Source organism: Danio aesculapii, chromosome 12, assembly GCF_903798145.1.
Source record: "Danio aesculapii chromosome 12, fDanAes4.1, whole genome shotgun sequence".
Lineage (NCBI taxonomy): Eukaryota > Metazoa > Chordata > Actinopteri > Cypriniformes > Danionidae > Danio > Danio aesculapii.
The window spans coordinates 22034540-22051556 of record NC_079446.1 but is presented as its reverse complement, the minus strand read 5'-3'; the positions used below and the strand labels follow the sequence as shown (position 1 = coordinate 22051556).

General features: G+C 32.5%; 1 protein-coding gene across 1 annotated transcript in view; it reads left to right on the top strand.

Moving 5' to 3' along the window:
- Positions 1 to 1071: 1071 nt before the first annotated feature.
- wnt3 (wingless-type MMTV integration site family, member 3) overlaps positions 1072 to 17017 on the top strand; it is a 58257-nt gene continuing 42311 nt past the window's right edge. The window contains exon 1 of the mRNA XM_056469900.1: positions 1072 to 1428. Coding sequence (XP_056325875.1) covers positions 1349 to 1428 — 80 coding nt within the window. The 5' untranslated portion in view covers positions 1072 to 1348. The remainder of the gene's footprint in view (positions 1429 to 17017) is intronic.

Sequence of the window (17017 nt, the reverse complement as noted above, 5' to 3'; positions counted from 1 at the left end):
ACAAGATTTGGAATGACAGGAAGATGAATTTGTGGAATTGTAATTAAAAGAAATTCAACTAACAAACTAACTAACTAACTAACTTTCTTTGACTGTTTCAACTTTATTCAAATATCAAAACTAAATTAATATCCACAGCTCCAAATGATACCTTTAATGCATTCCTAGACTGTTTAAAGTGGAAAAAAGTGCCAAAACCTACAGCTACACACATGAACTTATATTTAATTCTAGCTCCATTTGCAATTGCTCCAGTGTTTGCACCTGAAACTTGTCAGTTCTCACCTCCGTCCTGGCTTTCAGTCTAACACAGAGGCTCTATATTTGAATGTATTGTCAACTTTTAGTGCCGTGTCTCTTTCTCTGTGCTGTCTGCTATCATCCCATCCGAATGACAATAGTGTTTATGTAAAATGTGCTGCCTTTGGGCCACTGGGGCACAGAACACTGCATGCCTGGCCCTGCCACACCACCTTTTACGGCTTTTTATTGTGTTCCCTTTGTGTCACAAGGGGAGGACGTGGCCATCAAAATTCTCCAAGACAAAATTCTTGAATGTATGTGCACGCACACGCATCCGGAACAATTAGTTCAGGAGCACGGGTGCTTAAAAAACGGAGACGACGCTCCTCGCCACCACCTCCTCGCCGAGCAGCAGGCCCGAGTCTGGCACAGCTGGGTTTCCTTGATGCTAACACAGACAATATAGATCTTAATAAGACAAATCTACCTCTCCGAAACTCAGTCCTGACACCCTTTCATTCTTATTCCCTCCCAGCCTCCTCTCTCTCTCTCTTTCTTTCTTTCTTTGCTACATTACCAGGGGGTGGTGCATGATTGACAGATGGGCAGGAATAATAATTTTTTTTTTTTTTTGCGTAACCTAAGGCCATGCTCTGTGATTGGCTTGCCAGCTGACATCTCCAAACCTCGCTTGTCGTTTTTTTTTCCCCTCTCTCTCTCTCTCTCTCTCTCTCTCTCTAATATTGGCCCTGATGATCCTAAGGGGAAAAAAGTGGGGAGAGAAAAAGATATGTACCTTAGGGAAGAACCTCAGTGAGAGGGAGGGAATCAGAGGACGAGTAGGAGCGTGTGTGCGAGTGTGTGAAAGAGACACTTACTCTCCTAACTACTACTGGAAGACACACACTTTTCTCACCCAACTCAAAGCAGCAGCAAACCTTGGAGAATTGTTTTATTTTTATTTTTTTTCGCGAAACCCCCCTAAAATTCCTAATTATTCTCTTAAGTATTCATCTTTGCCTTGCCGGGACTTAATTTTCACCCCCTCTCTAGGAATCCTATGTACTGATCAATAGACCCTTTCCATCCACACAAGACATACCTCATGGATTTGTACCTGGTTGGATTTCTCATGTGCATGTGGTTCTCCAGCTCTCGGGTGCTTGGAGGCTATCCCATCTGGTGGTGAGTAGCAACGATCCCCACTTTCGGCATCACTTTCTCCAGCAGCACTGGGGGAGAATTGGTGGTCAGTGATCATTTTTCAGAGGGCAGTAAAAATACAGCACACTTTTCAGTTGACTGCGTGGAAAAAAGCTTCTCGGCTCAGTCCAAAGAATCTTAACCTCAGCCACTGGAGGGACGGAAAAGGCTAGCCTTGTCTTTTTTCCCCCTCGCTGCTGTGTTTTTCGCCCCGGCTCCATTTATTTGGAAGCTTGTTTGTGAAGCTCGGAGGGTTGTGAAATGGATGCGGCGTGTTTGTCAGAGATAAGGTTAGGTTAAGGTGTCAGGCAGCGGGCTGCTGGATTGGGGATATTGTTGTCTTCGCTAATAGCCTCAGCACTCCAGCCGTGTTAGGAGTGTTAATTGGGGCATTAGTGTGGATGTCCCTTGGCTTGGGACTCAATAAATTCATTGGGGTTTAACCCTAAGTATCATTTAACAGTATAAACCTCCAGTTGTTTTAAATGTGCATTTTCGGTTTGAAGTCATTGTGTGGTTTGACTCAAAATTCTGCACTGATCTTTTCCAGGAGCTTGTTTTAAAGCATAATTCAAGCTAACATATTAGTATTTTTCATATTTTTCAATTTATTAATAAAAAATCTTTCAAAATGTAAACATTGTAATATTAAAAATGTGAAAATATATCAAATAATATTTAGTAACTTGTTTTAAATAAAAATTCATTATTATTCTCATTTACAACTTGAGTTGTCATTTAAATATTATATTATATTATATTATATTATATTATATTATATTATATTATATTATATTATATTATATTATATTATATTATATTATATTATTCATTCATTTTCTTTTTGGCTTAGTCCCTTATTATATTATATTATATATTATATTATATTATATTATATTATATTATATTATATTATATTATATTATATTATATTATATTATATTATATTATATATATTATTCATTCATTTTCTTTTTGGCTTAGTCCCTTATTATATTATATTATATTATATTATATTATATTATATTATATTATATTATATTATATTATATTATATTATATTATATTATATTATATTATATTATATTATATTATATTATATTATATTATATTATATTATATTATATTATATTATATTATTCATTCATTTTCTTTTTGGCTTTGGTCCCTTATTATATTATATTATATTATATTATATTATATTATATTATATTATATTATATTATATTATATTATATTATATTACATTATATTATATTATATTATATTATATTATATTATATTATATTATATTATATTATATTATATTATATTATATTATATTATTCATTCATTTTCTTTTTGGCTTAGTCCCTTATTATATTATATTATATTATATTATATTATATTATATTATATTATATTATATTATATTATATTATATTATATTATATTATATTATATTATATTATATTATATTATTCATTCATTTTCTTTTTGGCTTAGTCCCTTATTATATTATATTATATTATATTATATTATATTATATTATATTATTCATTCATTTTCTTTTTGGCTTAGTCCCTTATTATATTATATTATATTATATTATATTATATTATATTATATTATATTATATTATATTATATTATATTATATTATATTATATTACATTATATTATATTATATTATATTATATTATATTATATTATATTATATTACATTATATTATATTATATTATATTATATTATATTATATTATATTACATTAAAATCTTAAAGTAATGCATATTTGTCAGTCACATCTAAAAATTAACAAACAGATACAAAACATTATGTATACATTTTTGTGCAGAAATATTTCTTATGTATGATGATGACTAACAAAAGCACATGCAGATAAGTTTATTAAAGTTTATTATTTATGCTAAAACATTGTAATCTACACTACTGTATATCTGATGCAATTCAAATACATCAATCTCAAATGAAGTCCTAAACATTTCTTTCCCACATACTCTGATCTGCCATTAGGTTCGTGCTGTTAAATCACTTACGTTCAGCACTCGATGAGGATCACATTTGCCTCTAAATGGTGCTGATATGTCATAGTTTCACTAATTACCCCATCCTCAAAATGCCACTGACCTCACAGGCTTCTCTTGTAACGTGAGTCTTTTTGCGAAAATATTTGTGTAGGCGAACGACAAAAGCCCCCCTGGCTCATGATACAATACTTGTCAGAACTAATGTGCTTTAGTAGTCCCAGTTAGCATGTGGTCCCCGCTGCTCTCGCTTTCCAAACCACCAGCATCTTCTGGTTTCGTTTATGGAGTGAGGCCTGCCAAACATGCAGTCGTGCTCATATGCTTACATATTCAAAGGCCACGGTTATTATTTGTGTGCTTTTACTTAGAAGCTGACATATAGAGATACTCGGTCAGTAACCGGTGTGAGAATGCAGAGTCTCTTTGATTTGGGTCAATCTAAGACACTGCAGGTGAAAAGAGAGAGAAAATATAAGTGATCATCATACTTTCCTAAAGTTAATTCATTATGTTAAGAATTTCAAACTCTAAAATGTAATGTTTAAATATGTAAATGTGGCATTTTTTGTTAAATAGCATGGTAAAAGTGTTACTTTGCATACATTTCTAGCACAAATACATTGAAAAATATTAGTTAAACAATCGAATTAAGTTGAACATTACTACATTTAATTTGTTTGTTTCAATTCAGCCTATATGAATTGTTTGCAACCAGTTTCCTTAAACAAATTTAGTAAATCCAATGAATAATTTATTCAGTGTATATAAGCATGGTACATACTTAAGTTCATTATTAGAATTTATTTCTTTTACATATTAGAGACAAAGGATTTTACAGTGGAAATTTTGGACAGCCTCTTTTTTATCACTCCATAATTCAGAAAATGCTGTGATTATCCACAACAGTATTAATTTTCATTATTTTTTGTCAAATTTTTGTAATATTTTTGTAATATTTTGTATATATTAGGGCAAATAGTGACACTTTATTTTAAGATACAATTAATGATAATAACAAACCATTAACTATTACGTTTAGCTCAATAAACTCCTACTTTGCTGCTTATTAGTAGTTCTTAAAGTAGTATTTGTGTTTAGATATTGGCTAGGATTAGGTATGTATGAGTAAGATCATGCAGAATATGCACTTTAAGTACCAATAAATAGGCAATATCTTAATAAAAGGCAGGTAATAATCCACTAGGTAATAATAGTGAGAATTGGTCCCTATACTAAAGTGATACCAGGCAAATCATGGATGAGCATACACTACCGGTTAAACGTTTGGGGTCAGTTTTATTTATTTTTTTCTTTCATGTTTTTATTTTTAAGAAAATTATTCTGATCATCAAGGCGGCATTTATTAAATGTAAATAAATTGTTAAATTGTTAAATATGTATACAAATTTTAAATAACTGCTTTCTTATTGTATGTAGTTTCAAATGAAATGATTATTTCAGTCATTATTGCTTTTATTACTATTACCATTATTATTAATAGTATTAATAATAATAAAAATAACAATAACTAATATTAGAGTGATTTCTGAAGGATCATGTGACTCTAAAAACTGAAGTAATGAAGCTAAATATCCATCTTTAAAGTCACTGGAATAAATTATTGAAATAAATTATAAACTACTTTTGAGCAGTTATTTTAATAACATTTCACAATTTTACAATTTGCACTGTATTTTTGATTAAATAAATGCAGCCTTGGTGAGCAGCATAACCCTGTTTTTGAACATTTAAAAATCCTACTGACCCCAGACTTTTGACCGCTAGTGTAAATCTCTTCAGAATATAGATATGAATAAAGTTTGATGTACAGTTAAAGTCAGAATTATTAGCCACCCTGAATTATTATCCACCATGTTTATTTTCCCCAATTTCTGTTTAACAGAGAGAAGATTTTTTCAACACATTTCTAAACATAATAGTTTTAATAACTCATTTCTAATAACTGATTTATTTTATCTTTGCCATGATGACAGTAAATAATATTTGACTAGATATTTTTCAAGACACTTCTATACAGCTTAAAGTGATATTTAAAGGCTTAACTAGGTTAATTAGGTTAACTAGGCAGGTTAGGGTAATTAGGCAATTTATTGTAAAACAATGGTTTGTTCTGTAGACTATCGAAAAAATATATAGCTTAAAGGGGCTAATAATTTTGTCCTTAAAATGTTTTTTTTTAAATTATAAATTGCTTTTATTCTAGCCGAAATAAAACAAATAAGACTTTCTCCAGAAGAAAAAATATTATCAGACATACTGTAAAAATTTCCTTGCTCTGTTAAACATCATTTGGGAAATATAAAAAAAATAAAAAATAAAAAAAAATAATTCAAAGGGGGCTAATAATTCTGACTTCAACTGTATATAAGTGAGTGCTGCTGATTTATGGCTCAGTGCAGGAGAAAGAACTCGTTTTGATAAAACAGCCAGGCATAATTGGTAAAGTGCGACAAACAAAACACTTGATTTTTTTCTAAATAGTCCAAAATCTGAAAACTGGCAGGTGCAGGACAAAACAGTGTTCATGCCTGCGGTGTCTCGCATTAAAATGTAAAAGAGAGAAAGTGTGAGAGCATGACAAAAGAAACTGATACAAAAACTTACACGGCTGCAGGTAGATGAGCAGATGCGTCATCAGTTCTCGTCTTCTGCCTAAAGGAGTCAGAATGACATCACTGAACGATTCGGAAAGAGCACAGATATGAAGAAACAGACTATATTATGTGGATATAACAGGTGATATATTTCTACTCATAAATTGTGCACAATTCAAAGAGGAGACATCCTATTGTAGTGTTCAAATTGAATTTTTTTTTTTTTTTTTGAATATGCATAATTTTATGTGCATATTAAATCCAGTGTCTGCTTTATCATTTTGTTTGGTCACACTTTATTTTAAGCTACAATTAGCCTATTAATAAATTATTAACTATGAGTTTTGCCTCAGTAAACTCCTAATTTGCTGCTTAATAATCGTTATCATGGTAGTAGTTATACTAATAAACAGCCAATATATTAATTATAGGCATAATTACTAATGAGAATTGGTGCTTAAACCAAAGTCTTACCCTTTTTTAATACAATATAAATATATGAAGAGTTTAGATGCAAAAACATCTAAATTTCATTTGAAATTTGCCTCTAAAGTGAGCATTTTTATCAGGCTCCTGTGTGTATAATGTGTAATATCACATTTATGGCAAAGAATAAGTCCTTTACCTGGTATTTAAAGTGAAATATCTGAACATAAACAAAGAAGGCTGAGAAAAAATTACATTTTTGATGAAAATTTCAGACGGCTCTTAAAGGTTTTTGCATCTGAACTCTTCATATGGATGAAAAATGGTTCCATTCAGCCTAATGAATAGATGATTATGTAAAAAATCAAACAAAATGTATAACAGAATAAATGAGCATTCTGAATTTGATCATATTTTAAATTAGAATTAACATTGGTAACACTTTAATAGAATGATCCATTAGTTAACGGTAATTAATCGTCACCTTGGAATTATAAGGTTCTATCTGCGTTCTTAATAATTTTGAGATATTGAGATTTTAGGTTTTTGCATTTCATAGGAAACAGTATGTGTGTTACATTTGTTTTTTTTTAAATAAAAAATCTTAAAATGTAAACAACTTATTAAAAAAAACATCCCATAATGTAAATAAGTTGTCATTTAATAAGAATATATCAATAATTCAATTTTGACAAACATGTCAGATAGAACCTTAATATTCTAAGGTGACTAAATGTATTTAACACACTCATATCGAACACGCTTGTACTATTATCATATTTTGGTCACACTTTAAGCTACAATTCTTGCTAATAATAAATTATTAACTATGAATTTTTTTAAGTAAACTTCTAATTTGCTGCCTAATAATAGCAATTATAGTAGTAGTTGGGTTTATTCATTGGCTAGGATTGGGGATGTACAATAAAATCATGCAGAATATGTGCTTTATAAGTACTAATAAACAGCCAATATATTAATTATAATCAGGTGAAAACCCAATAATTACTAGTGAGAACCGGTACTTAAACTAAAGTCTTACCCTTTTTTAATACAATGTGAATTTAGGGGTGAAAAATTGTTCCCTTCAGCATAATGAATAGATGATTACGTAAAAAGTTATGTATAAAAAAAAATGTATAGCAGAATATGTGCGCAAACTGAATTTGATAATATTTTTAAATGATTTACATTGGTAACACTTTAATAGAAGGATCCATTAGTTAATGGTAATTAATGTATTTACTAACATACTCATAGCGAACAAGCTTGTACAGCATTAATGAATCAGTTAATTATTTACTATTTCTTTATTAAAATCCAAAGCTGTGCTTGTTAACATTAATTAAAAAAGCAACTTTATTTTCATTAACTAAAATAAAATAAGATGAATTAACACTGTAATTAATGTATTGTTCATTGTTTGTTCATGTTAGTAAATACATTAACTAACATTATCTAATAATGGAACATTATTTTAAAGTGTTACCAAACGAATCTTGTTGAAAAATAGATAAAACGCACCCTGATGATTTAAAATGACAATAAAGCTGTATTTTGTTACTTCACTGCGATCCCTAAATGAATCTTTTAAAATGTCATCAAATTATTATTGTTCTAAACATGCACCACAATATTTTTTTGGGATGGTCTTCTTGTGTAAGTCATGTTCAAACGTATGCTAGTCAATATTTTTGGTTCCTCTTTATTTTAAGGTATAGTTCTCTCTATAAATCAACCTTTAACTATGACTTTTAGCTCAATAAATGCCTAGTTTGCTGTTTATTAATAATTATTTAAGTAGTTGTTAGGGTTAGGTATTGGCTGATTAGGGATGTAGAATAAGATCACACAGAATACGTGCTTTATAAATACAAATAAACAGACAATATCTTAATAAAAGGCATGTAATGAGCTAGTTAATAGTTAGAATTGGTACTTAAAATAAAAATACTTTACAATTGTGATTAAAATAAAATGTGCTTTCGAAAAATTGGTATTTTTCAATTAGCATACATTCAAACAACTTTGTGAAAATGAATATACAACAATTTTAATATCAGAATAATAATGGGACCTAATTTTTCAAAAATGTTGACTTTTAAGCTATACAGAAACAAAAAAAGTAACTTTTATAGTGTGTTTTCTGCTTTCAGTAGTCAATTAAACGTATTTGTGTCTTATAGTGCGCATTTAATCCATTCTGGCAGATCGTCTCCCTTTAATCCCTCCCCAACTGAATGGAGTTTAAATCTATGAGGAACAGTGTTGCAATAATCAGGCCAATTTTATTCTCTAATCTGTTTCAACAGCTTACCAGGCTGCTAATATCTGACTTTATCCTCTCAAGATGAACTAATTAAGCTCGGTCTTAAGCAGGGGGAGCTACTGAAAGCCTTCAGCCTGTCTTGCTTTGTTCAATCTTACATGCGTTTACAGATCCGAGACTCAATCAGCAGTCACTCCCAGTACCAAACATCAAGAAACACCACATTTGTGGCTCCGACCCACAACAGCACCACAAAGCCACTGTGAATGCGGATCCAGCTGGCTGGTTTCTTCACCGTTCATCTGTTATCTATCAAAACTTTCACAACACAACAGCTCCGAAGAGGCCTGACCTTGCATGATTAAGTCCTGGCTTGACCTGGAAACACTTCTCAGTAGCCCTTATTATCTGAAGTACCCGTCAAAACAGTCAACTGGGTAAAACTGTAGGCACTATTAAATAACAGAGATGCTGAATGAAAGCTTCAATTCAATCAGTTAGATTTGCAAAATGATGTAAATAAGAACAAGAATGAGAATTGTCAAGAATTAAGTTGTGTGACATGAAAAAAAAATGCCATAGGTTTGAAGCGAGGGTTGAGTTCAAGGAAACGGCTAGGGTAAGGCTATATAATAAGTGTTTTTTACAGTATAAAATACAGTATGCCTGTGGAGAGTACAGGTATGTGTGTCTGTGTGTGTGGACTACAAAATCAGTCATAATGGTAAAACATTTGAAATGTTTACTTCATAAGCCAGCTAAATAAATACTGTAGGCTTTTAAATGAGTTAGGATTTGACAATATTTGGCCTAAATTTAACTATTTTAAAATCTGGAACCTGAGGATGTAAAAAAATGTGAATATTGAGGAAAAATCGGCATTAAACTTGTCCAAATAAAGTTTTAAGCAACGCATATAACTAATCAAAAAAGTAAGTTTTGCAGCAGGAATATACTGCATTAATATTTACAGTAGGAAATTTATTAGGTACACTTTACTAGTGCCAGGTTGGACCTCTTTTGCGTTAATTCATCATGGCATAGTTTCAGCAAAGTACTGGAAATATTCCTGAGAGATTTTGATAGCATCACAGAGTTGCTGCAGAATTGTCAGCTGCATATCCATGATACGAATCTCCCATTCCACCACATCCCAAAAGGTGCTCTATTGGATTGAGATCTGGTGACTGTTGAGGCCATTTGAGTACAGTGAACTAATTGGCATGTTCCTGAAACCAGTCTGAGATGATTCACGCTTTATGACATGGCGCGTTATCCTGCTGGAAGTAGCCATCAGAAGATGGTTGTCATACAGTGATGGACATGGTCAGCAATAATGCTCAGGTAGGCTGTGGCGTTGACACGATGCTCAGTTGGTACTAATTGGCCCAAAATGTGCTAAGAAAATATCCCCCGCATCATTTCACCACCAGCAGCAGCCTGAAACGTTGACACAAGGCTGGATGGATCCATGCTTTCATGCTTGTCTATGAAAAATTTGAACCCTATCATCTGAATGTCGCAGCAGAAATCAAGACTCATCAGACCAGGCAACGTTTTTCTAATCTTCTATTTTCCAATTTTGGTGAGCCTGTGCAAATTGTAGCCTCAGTTTCCTGTTCTTAGCTGACAGGAGTGGCACCTGATGTGGTCTTCTCCTGCTGTAGCCTATTTACTTTAAGGTTTGACGTGTTGTGCGTTCATAGATGCTCTTCTCCATACCTCGGCTGTAACGAGTGGTTATTTGAGTTACTGCCTTTCTTTCAGGTCTAACCAGTCTGGCCATTCTTCTCTGACCTCTGCCATCAACAAGGCTTTAGTGCCCACAGAACTGCTGCTCACTGGATTTTTTTTTTTTTTGGACTATTCTCTGTAAACCCTAGAGATGGTTGTGCGTGAAAATCCCAGTAGCTCAACAGCTTCTGAAATACTCAGATCAGCCAACAACCATGCCACGTTCAAAGTCACTTAAATCCCCTTTCTTCCTCATTCTGATGCTCAGTTTGAACTGTCTTGACCATGTTTACACGCCTTAATACATAGAGTTTCTGCCTTGTGATTGGCTGATTACAAATTTGCGTTAGCAAGCAGTTGAACAGTTTTACCTAATTTATTTACCTAATAAAGTGGCGGGTAAGTGTATATGTTCATGTCTAAAATAATATAATTATCAAATGCAAGTAAAATATCTGGTTTAAACCTTGTTTTGGCCACATTTTGTGGTTCAATTCATTATCTAACATTATCTGTAAACCTTTGGTTTAGGTCAGAATTCATGCTATTAGCTTCTGTGTTATTACCTGTCATTTATTAAGATTGTTATTTATTATTATGTTATTATTTTTAAGATTAACTATTCATTAGTAGCTATAAAGTAAGATCTTATTCTGAATCCCTAATACCCAAAACCTAAACCCATCTATTAACTTAATAACTATTATAAACAGCAAATTAGTAGTTTTTAAAGTTAATGCTTTGTTAATACTGTGACTTATAACCTAAAATAAAGTGTTAATATATTAACTATTTAATATACAGTATTTACAATATATAAAATCACAATACAATTTGTAAAAGCTTTATTAAGACACAATTTTTTTAAATGTAATGAGTCAAAATGATATTGATTTTTTAGATATGTTCCTAATCATTTTATACAATATTGCATTAAAGAAAATTGTCGTATACACACACATTTGAATGTTCAATTGTGTGTATTTACACTTGGGTATACTAATAAAGTGATACCCAAGCGAAATATCATAGAAAAATGTATGTTTAAATTAACTTTACGCTTCTATCACGTATAGTTTGGATTCAAGTTGCTCTTTTTGTAACCGCAACAAAGCCTTGTGTGGCTCTCATTTAAGCACACATAGGCTTTCACTCTCTGTTCTCGAAAGCAAAGAGCCCCTTTGAGTCGGAAACATACACAAACACTTAACATAAAACACTAATTCTGAATTAATTAAAATTGTGAAAACTCTTTTTGGGTGAGAATAGGCATGAAGGAGGGCAGCATCGGGAGGCCAGTAAGCATTCTGACCTGCTCTGGGCTCCTGCTGGCATCAATGGGACTTGACTCATCTCTGCGACAGAGGAATGTCATTATACACCCTTCATAGCAAACCCCCCCTGAAACACAGCACAGCAAAATCCACCAGCTGCAATTCACTGGGAAAAAGATCAAGGATGTTTCGTGGATAATGGGGGCCACTTAGGAAAAGGAGGGTGAAACAGATAGCCCGTCTTACCGGTATTACTTTTCAGATGTATTGGTTCAGCATTAGAAGCCAATCCGATATCAATAGCACTGAGGCAGAGCAATCTTGTCAGGGAGAATGCTGCAGGATTTACTCCAAAACTATTTGCATTCAGACCTTGTAGTAAATGGCATTAGTAAGTACAAGAAAAACACTGAATCAAAGGTTAAAGTTTGTAGTAGCAAGACTGAAATAGCATTTTTTTTGTATTTGTTAACGTACTGCATTGGTCTTTTAGAAAAAGACTGATATGATTTAGAAACGTTACAAAGCAAAAAAAAAAAATAATAAAAAAATAAAACAAAATTGAAGGATGTTGATAAAAGCCATATAATTTTTAAGGGGATCCATTGCGAAACTTCACTTGCATAACACATGGTGTTATGGTGTTTACACTGATGTGTCCACAGTGTGCAAACAATTAGGTTATAATGTAGGGGCAGATCTAGGATTTCATATTTAGGAGAGCTTAACCTTCAGAGGTTCATTTTATTTGCTGTAATATTTTTTTTTTAAATAGTATAATATGTTTAGATATTTTTATTTAATATTTTAAATGTATAATATATAATGATAATAATAATAATAATAATAATAATAATAATAATAACAATATCTAAATAATAATAACATACCAAATATATATTCACAATATTATTTTTAGCAGTAGTAAAAGTAGTAGTATATAATTTAAATAAATTTTTTTATCTAATTTTTAATTTAATTATTAATGTAATGTGTGTATTTATATAGTGCATTTATTGTGTATGGCCATACACCCAAAGTGCTTCACAATCATGAGAGGGGTCTCTCCACACCACCACCAGTGTGCAGCATATGCTTGGATGATGCGATGGCAGCCACAGAACAACGGCGCCAGTGTGCTCACCACACACCAGCTATAGGTGGAGTAGAGAGACAGTGATATAGTCAATTTGGTGGATGGGGATGATTGGGAGGCCATGATGGGTAAGGGCAGATTGAGAGAATTTGGCCAGGACACCGGGGTTACACCCCTACTCTTCACGAGAAGTGCCATGGGGTTTTTAATGACCACAGAGATTCAGAACCTCTGTTTAACGTCTCATCCGAAAGATGGTGCCCACTGACAGTATAGTGTCCCCTTCACTTTACTGGGGCATTAGGACTCACACAGACCACAGGTTGAGCGCCCCCTGCTGGACTCACTAACACCATCTCCAACAGAAACCTAGTTTTTCCATGTGGTCTCCCATTTAGGTACTGACCAGGTTCAGGCCTGCTTAGCTGAGTAACCGGTTTTGGGCTGCAGGGTGATATGGCTGTGGCCAATTTTTAATTATTGATTAAATAAAGCTTCCGTGTTTCATTAATAGATGAATAATTCTTGAAGAATTATTCAGTGACGTACATTTTTGGTTGCAGAAACATGCAGACTTGCACAAAAAAAGTTTTTAAAAGTTTTCAACATTCTTTTCTTAGATATTTTCATTTTATTTGAGAAAACTTTATAACCATTCATTCATTTTCCTTCAGCTTAGTCCCTTATTTGTCAGGGGTCGCCACAGCAAAGTGAAATTAACGTGAACACCTGAATAAATGTTACATCTTGTGAAAAGGCCATTATAGGTTCAACTTTTTATTATAATTATTTATTTAATTTTATTTGTAGTCCATGTGAAATCTCATTGTTCAAAATTCAGTTCCACATAACTGTATATTAAAAATGGAAAGTTCGCCATAAAAATCCTGTGCTCATCTATTGATTCTCATGTCACTTCAAATATAGAAGGTTTGCATTCATCTTAGGTACACAAATCAAGATATTTTAAAGGAAATTTGAGAGATTTCTGTCAAAAATATCTGTCACGGCGGCGCGATGGATCAGTTGGCATTTCTGTGTGGAGTTTGCATGTTCTCCCCAAGTTCGCGTGAGTTTCCTCCGGGTGCTCTGGTTTCCCACACAAGTCCAAAGACATGCGCTAGAGGTGAATTGGGTAAGCTAAATTGTCATTAGTGAATGAGAGTGTATGGGTGTTTCTCAGTACTAGGTTGAAGCTGGAAGGGTATCCGCTGCATAAGACATGTGCTAGATAAGTTGGCGGTTCATTAAGACCGCTGATTAATAAAAGGACTAAGCTAAAAAGAAAATGAATGAATGAATGAATGAATGATCTGTCACTCAATATGTACTTTTAACAATGTTAAGGAGATTTAATATGTATTATTTAGATTCCTAACCTTACCATTTCATTGGAGTGCAGTACATTATTTTTTGCTTCTGAATGGCTGCATTTGAATGTCACTATAGTGTCACGTCATATGTTGTTAGGACACGATGTTACAATGTAAGCTGCTCGGCCAATGTTTATATTGTAATATTTATATTATTTGCTAATTAAAAAACACCTCATTTGGATTTTCAGAACTCTATTTACTGTGACCTTTTATGTGAAGCTGCTTTGACACAATCTACATTGTATAAGCGCTATACAAATAAAGGTGAATTGAACTCTGAATCTGCATCTCATTATAGAGGATGCTGCTGTTCTCCGGAGTTCACATTTTTGGCTGCAGCCACATTGATGCAGCCTTCAAGACTAAAATGAAATACGGTGCTGAAATATAATTGAGTAAACTGGCAGTGGGCAGAGTTATAGAGACCAAAAACAGACAGATATTCCATGCAATTTCAAAAGAGAATAAATGACTTCAGCATAGTTTTTCAGTTAAACAAATATGTTCACTTAGCATGTTTCTTAAATATCTGCAAACATATTGAGGTGTTTTTTTTGCTTTAGAAACTCAAAATTGTACATACAGCACCTTTAATGCAAATAATGGGAGATGAAATCCTGACTATTTACTGTTTGTGTAGACCACATGAATGAATGTGAAAATTTGTTACATTTTCTGTCAAAAAAACTGTGTGATTTGTCATCAAAGCATTTTCTATGTAAACCAAATATTGTAAATTAGTCTTTGAGGGAAAATATTTTAGAATATTAGTCAAAAAGCTGTTGATTCATAAAACGATAAGCCATTTTCCAACAACAGCAGTTTATATAACATAGTGAAATGTATGGACAATGAACTATGGTCACCTTTCCTACAAAACATGCAGCTTATGCTCATGGGAAATATGTGCTTTAGCCTACATTTTTGTTAAATGTAAAATATGCTGCTTTGGGTATAATGTTGCACATTTCAGAGAACAAATAAACTAAAGAGTGCTTTCTACATTATGCATCTGAAACACGTTACTTAGGGTACTTCTGGTGTACGCTTCAGGTATATTTCCTTCTTTTACAAGTCCACGCAAAACCAAGCAATAAACTGACCTAAACCCTTTCCTTAAACCAACCAGTTGTGTTTTCAAAGTCAAACTCAAGAAAAAAGTGCACAGTGACCACATAGTTTTACCTTTATTTTACATTACTTTTAACACTTTTGTGGAATTTAAAGGATCACAAGTACAACACCCCTGGTATCAAATAATTCTGGCCCAGATTTGGCATAAAGCTGGCACAGCAGGCATTCATTCTGCACTGGCATACAGCATGTGGGCCAAACATGGGTCGGGCTTGGCAGAGGTGGCTCTGCCTTTATGGTGGCATGTATGACAAGGGCCAGATATCAAAAGTAGTATTTGGCCAAGATGTTAAACATTTATTTGTGGGCCATGTATGTTTCTTGACCAACATTTAAAATACATAATAATTATTTTTGGGTTAAAAAAAGTCATTTCCATCTTCCAGATTCAATTATTTGAATTAATTAATCAATTTGTTTTCTGTATGTTGAAAAATAACTGAATTTAACCTACATTACATATATTTTATCAACCAAATTATTTTTTTTTACAGTTTACACTAACCATACTAACTATTACCATTATTAATGCACCTAAAGCATAATCTTTCATGGGTTTATCACTTTCACTGCAGTCGTGACACACTAAGTCTAGCTTCCAGACAATGAACAAACATGGGGTATATCTTGCCCAGTTCAGGTCCAGTTATTGGTTATTAACTTGGCCAAGACTTGGTTCAGATATGGTTCATGTTTGGCCCTTGTCTGAAAGCCAGACTTGGTCCAGTCATGTCTCGTAATTCACTGTGGCATGTGGGCCAAGCAAAAGCTGATTGTGTGGGCCAGAGCTGGGCCAGAGAAAATTTGTTTTGTGGGATTGTACAAAGTAAACTACCAAGCAAACTGACCATGTTAAAAGTCATCTTGAGATAGAAATGTGAAGCATGTGAAGCATACAAATCATAGATAGCATAAAATAGTTTTGTAGTGTTTATTTGGTGTCGTGCAAAGAACTGCACAAAATAATCCTGTATTAGTCAATAATATGTCTCTTTAAATATCATTAGTGTGGAAAAAAAACAAATGCTGTTGGAATCATACTACCCCAAAGAACTATGTTTACTTGGTGCAGTTCATAAAAATGTAGGATAAAACCCATATTTCCAATGAGCCTACACTGTAAAAAAATTATTAGTTGACTTTATTTAAAATAAGTGATTAACACCTGTTACTTTTAAAACATTTTGCTGACTTTACTTAAAAAAATTAAGTGACCCTATTGCATTACATTTTTAAGTAAATGAACTATATGTATGATTCTAAAAAAGTCAAGTTACAATGGAGTTACTCACTTTTTAAAGTAAAGTCAACTTGTTACTTTTAAGGAAACGGCTTTATTGCTTTTTAAGTAAAGTAAATAATCACTTTTTACAGTGTACGTGCTAATTATTCTCTCATTTTTAATACCCAAAAATGAACCCCATAGAATGTCACATATTAACCAAGCATGCTTGATCTTCTGAACAAATCTGAAAGCTCTATATATTGTTCTGATAATTTTTTAGGTAATAAAACCCTACATTTTACCTGTTCATTCTGTTTATAAACGGATTGTGGCTATTAACAAGACTAAACCATTCAGTTCACATGGGTTTATTTATAGATCTCTCTCTCTTTTAA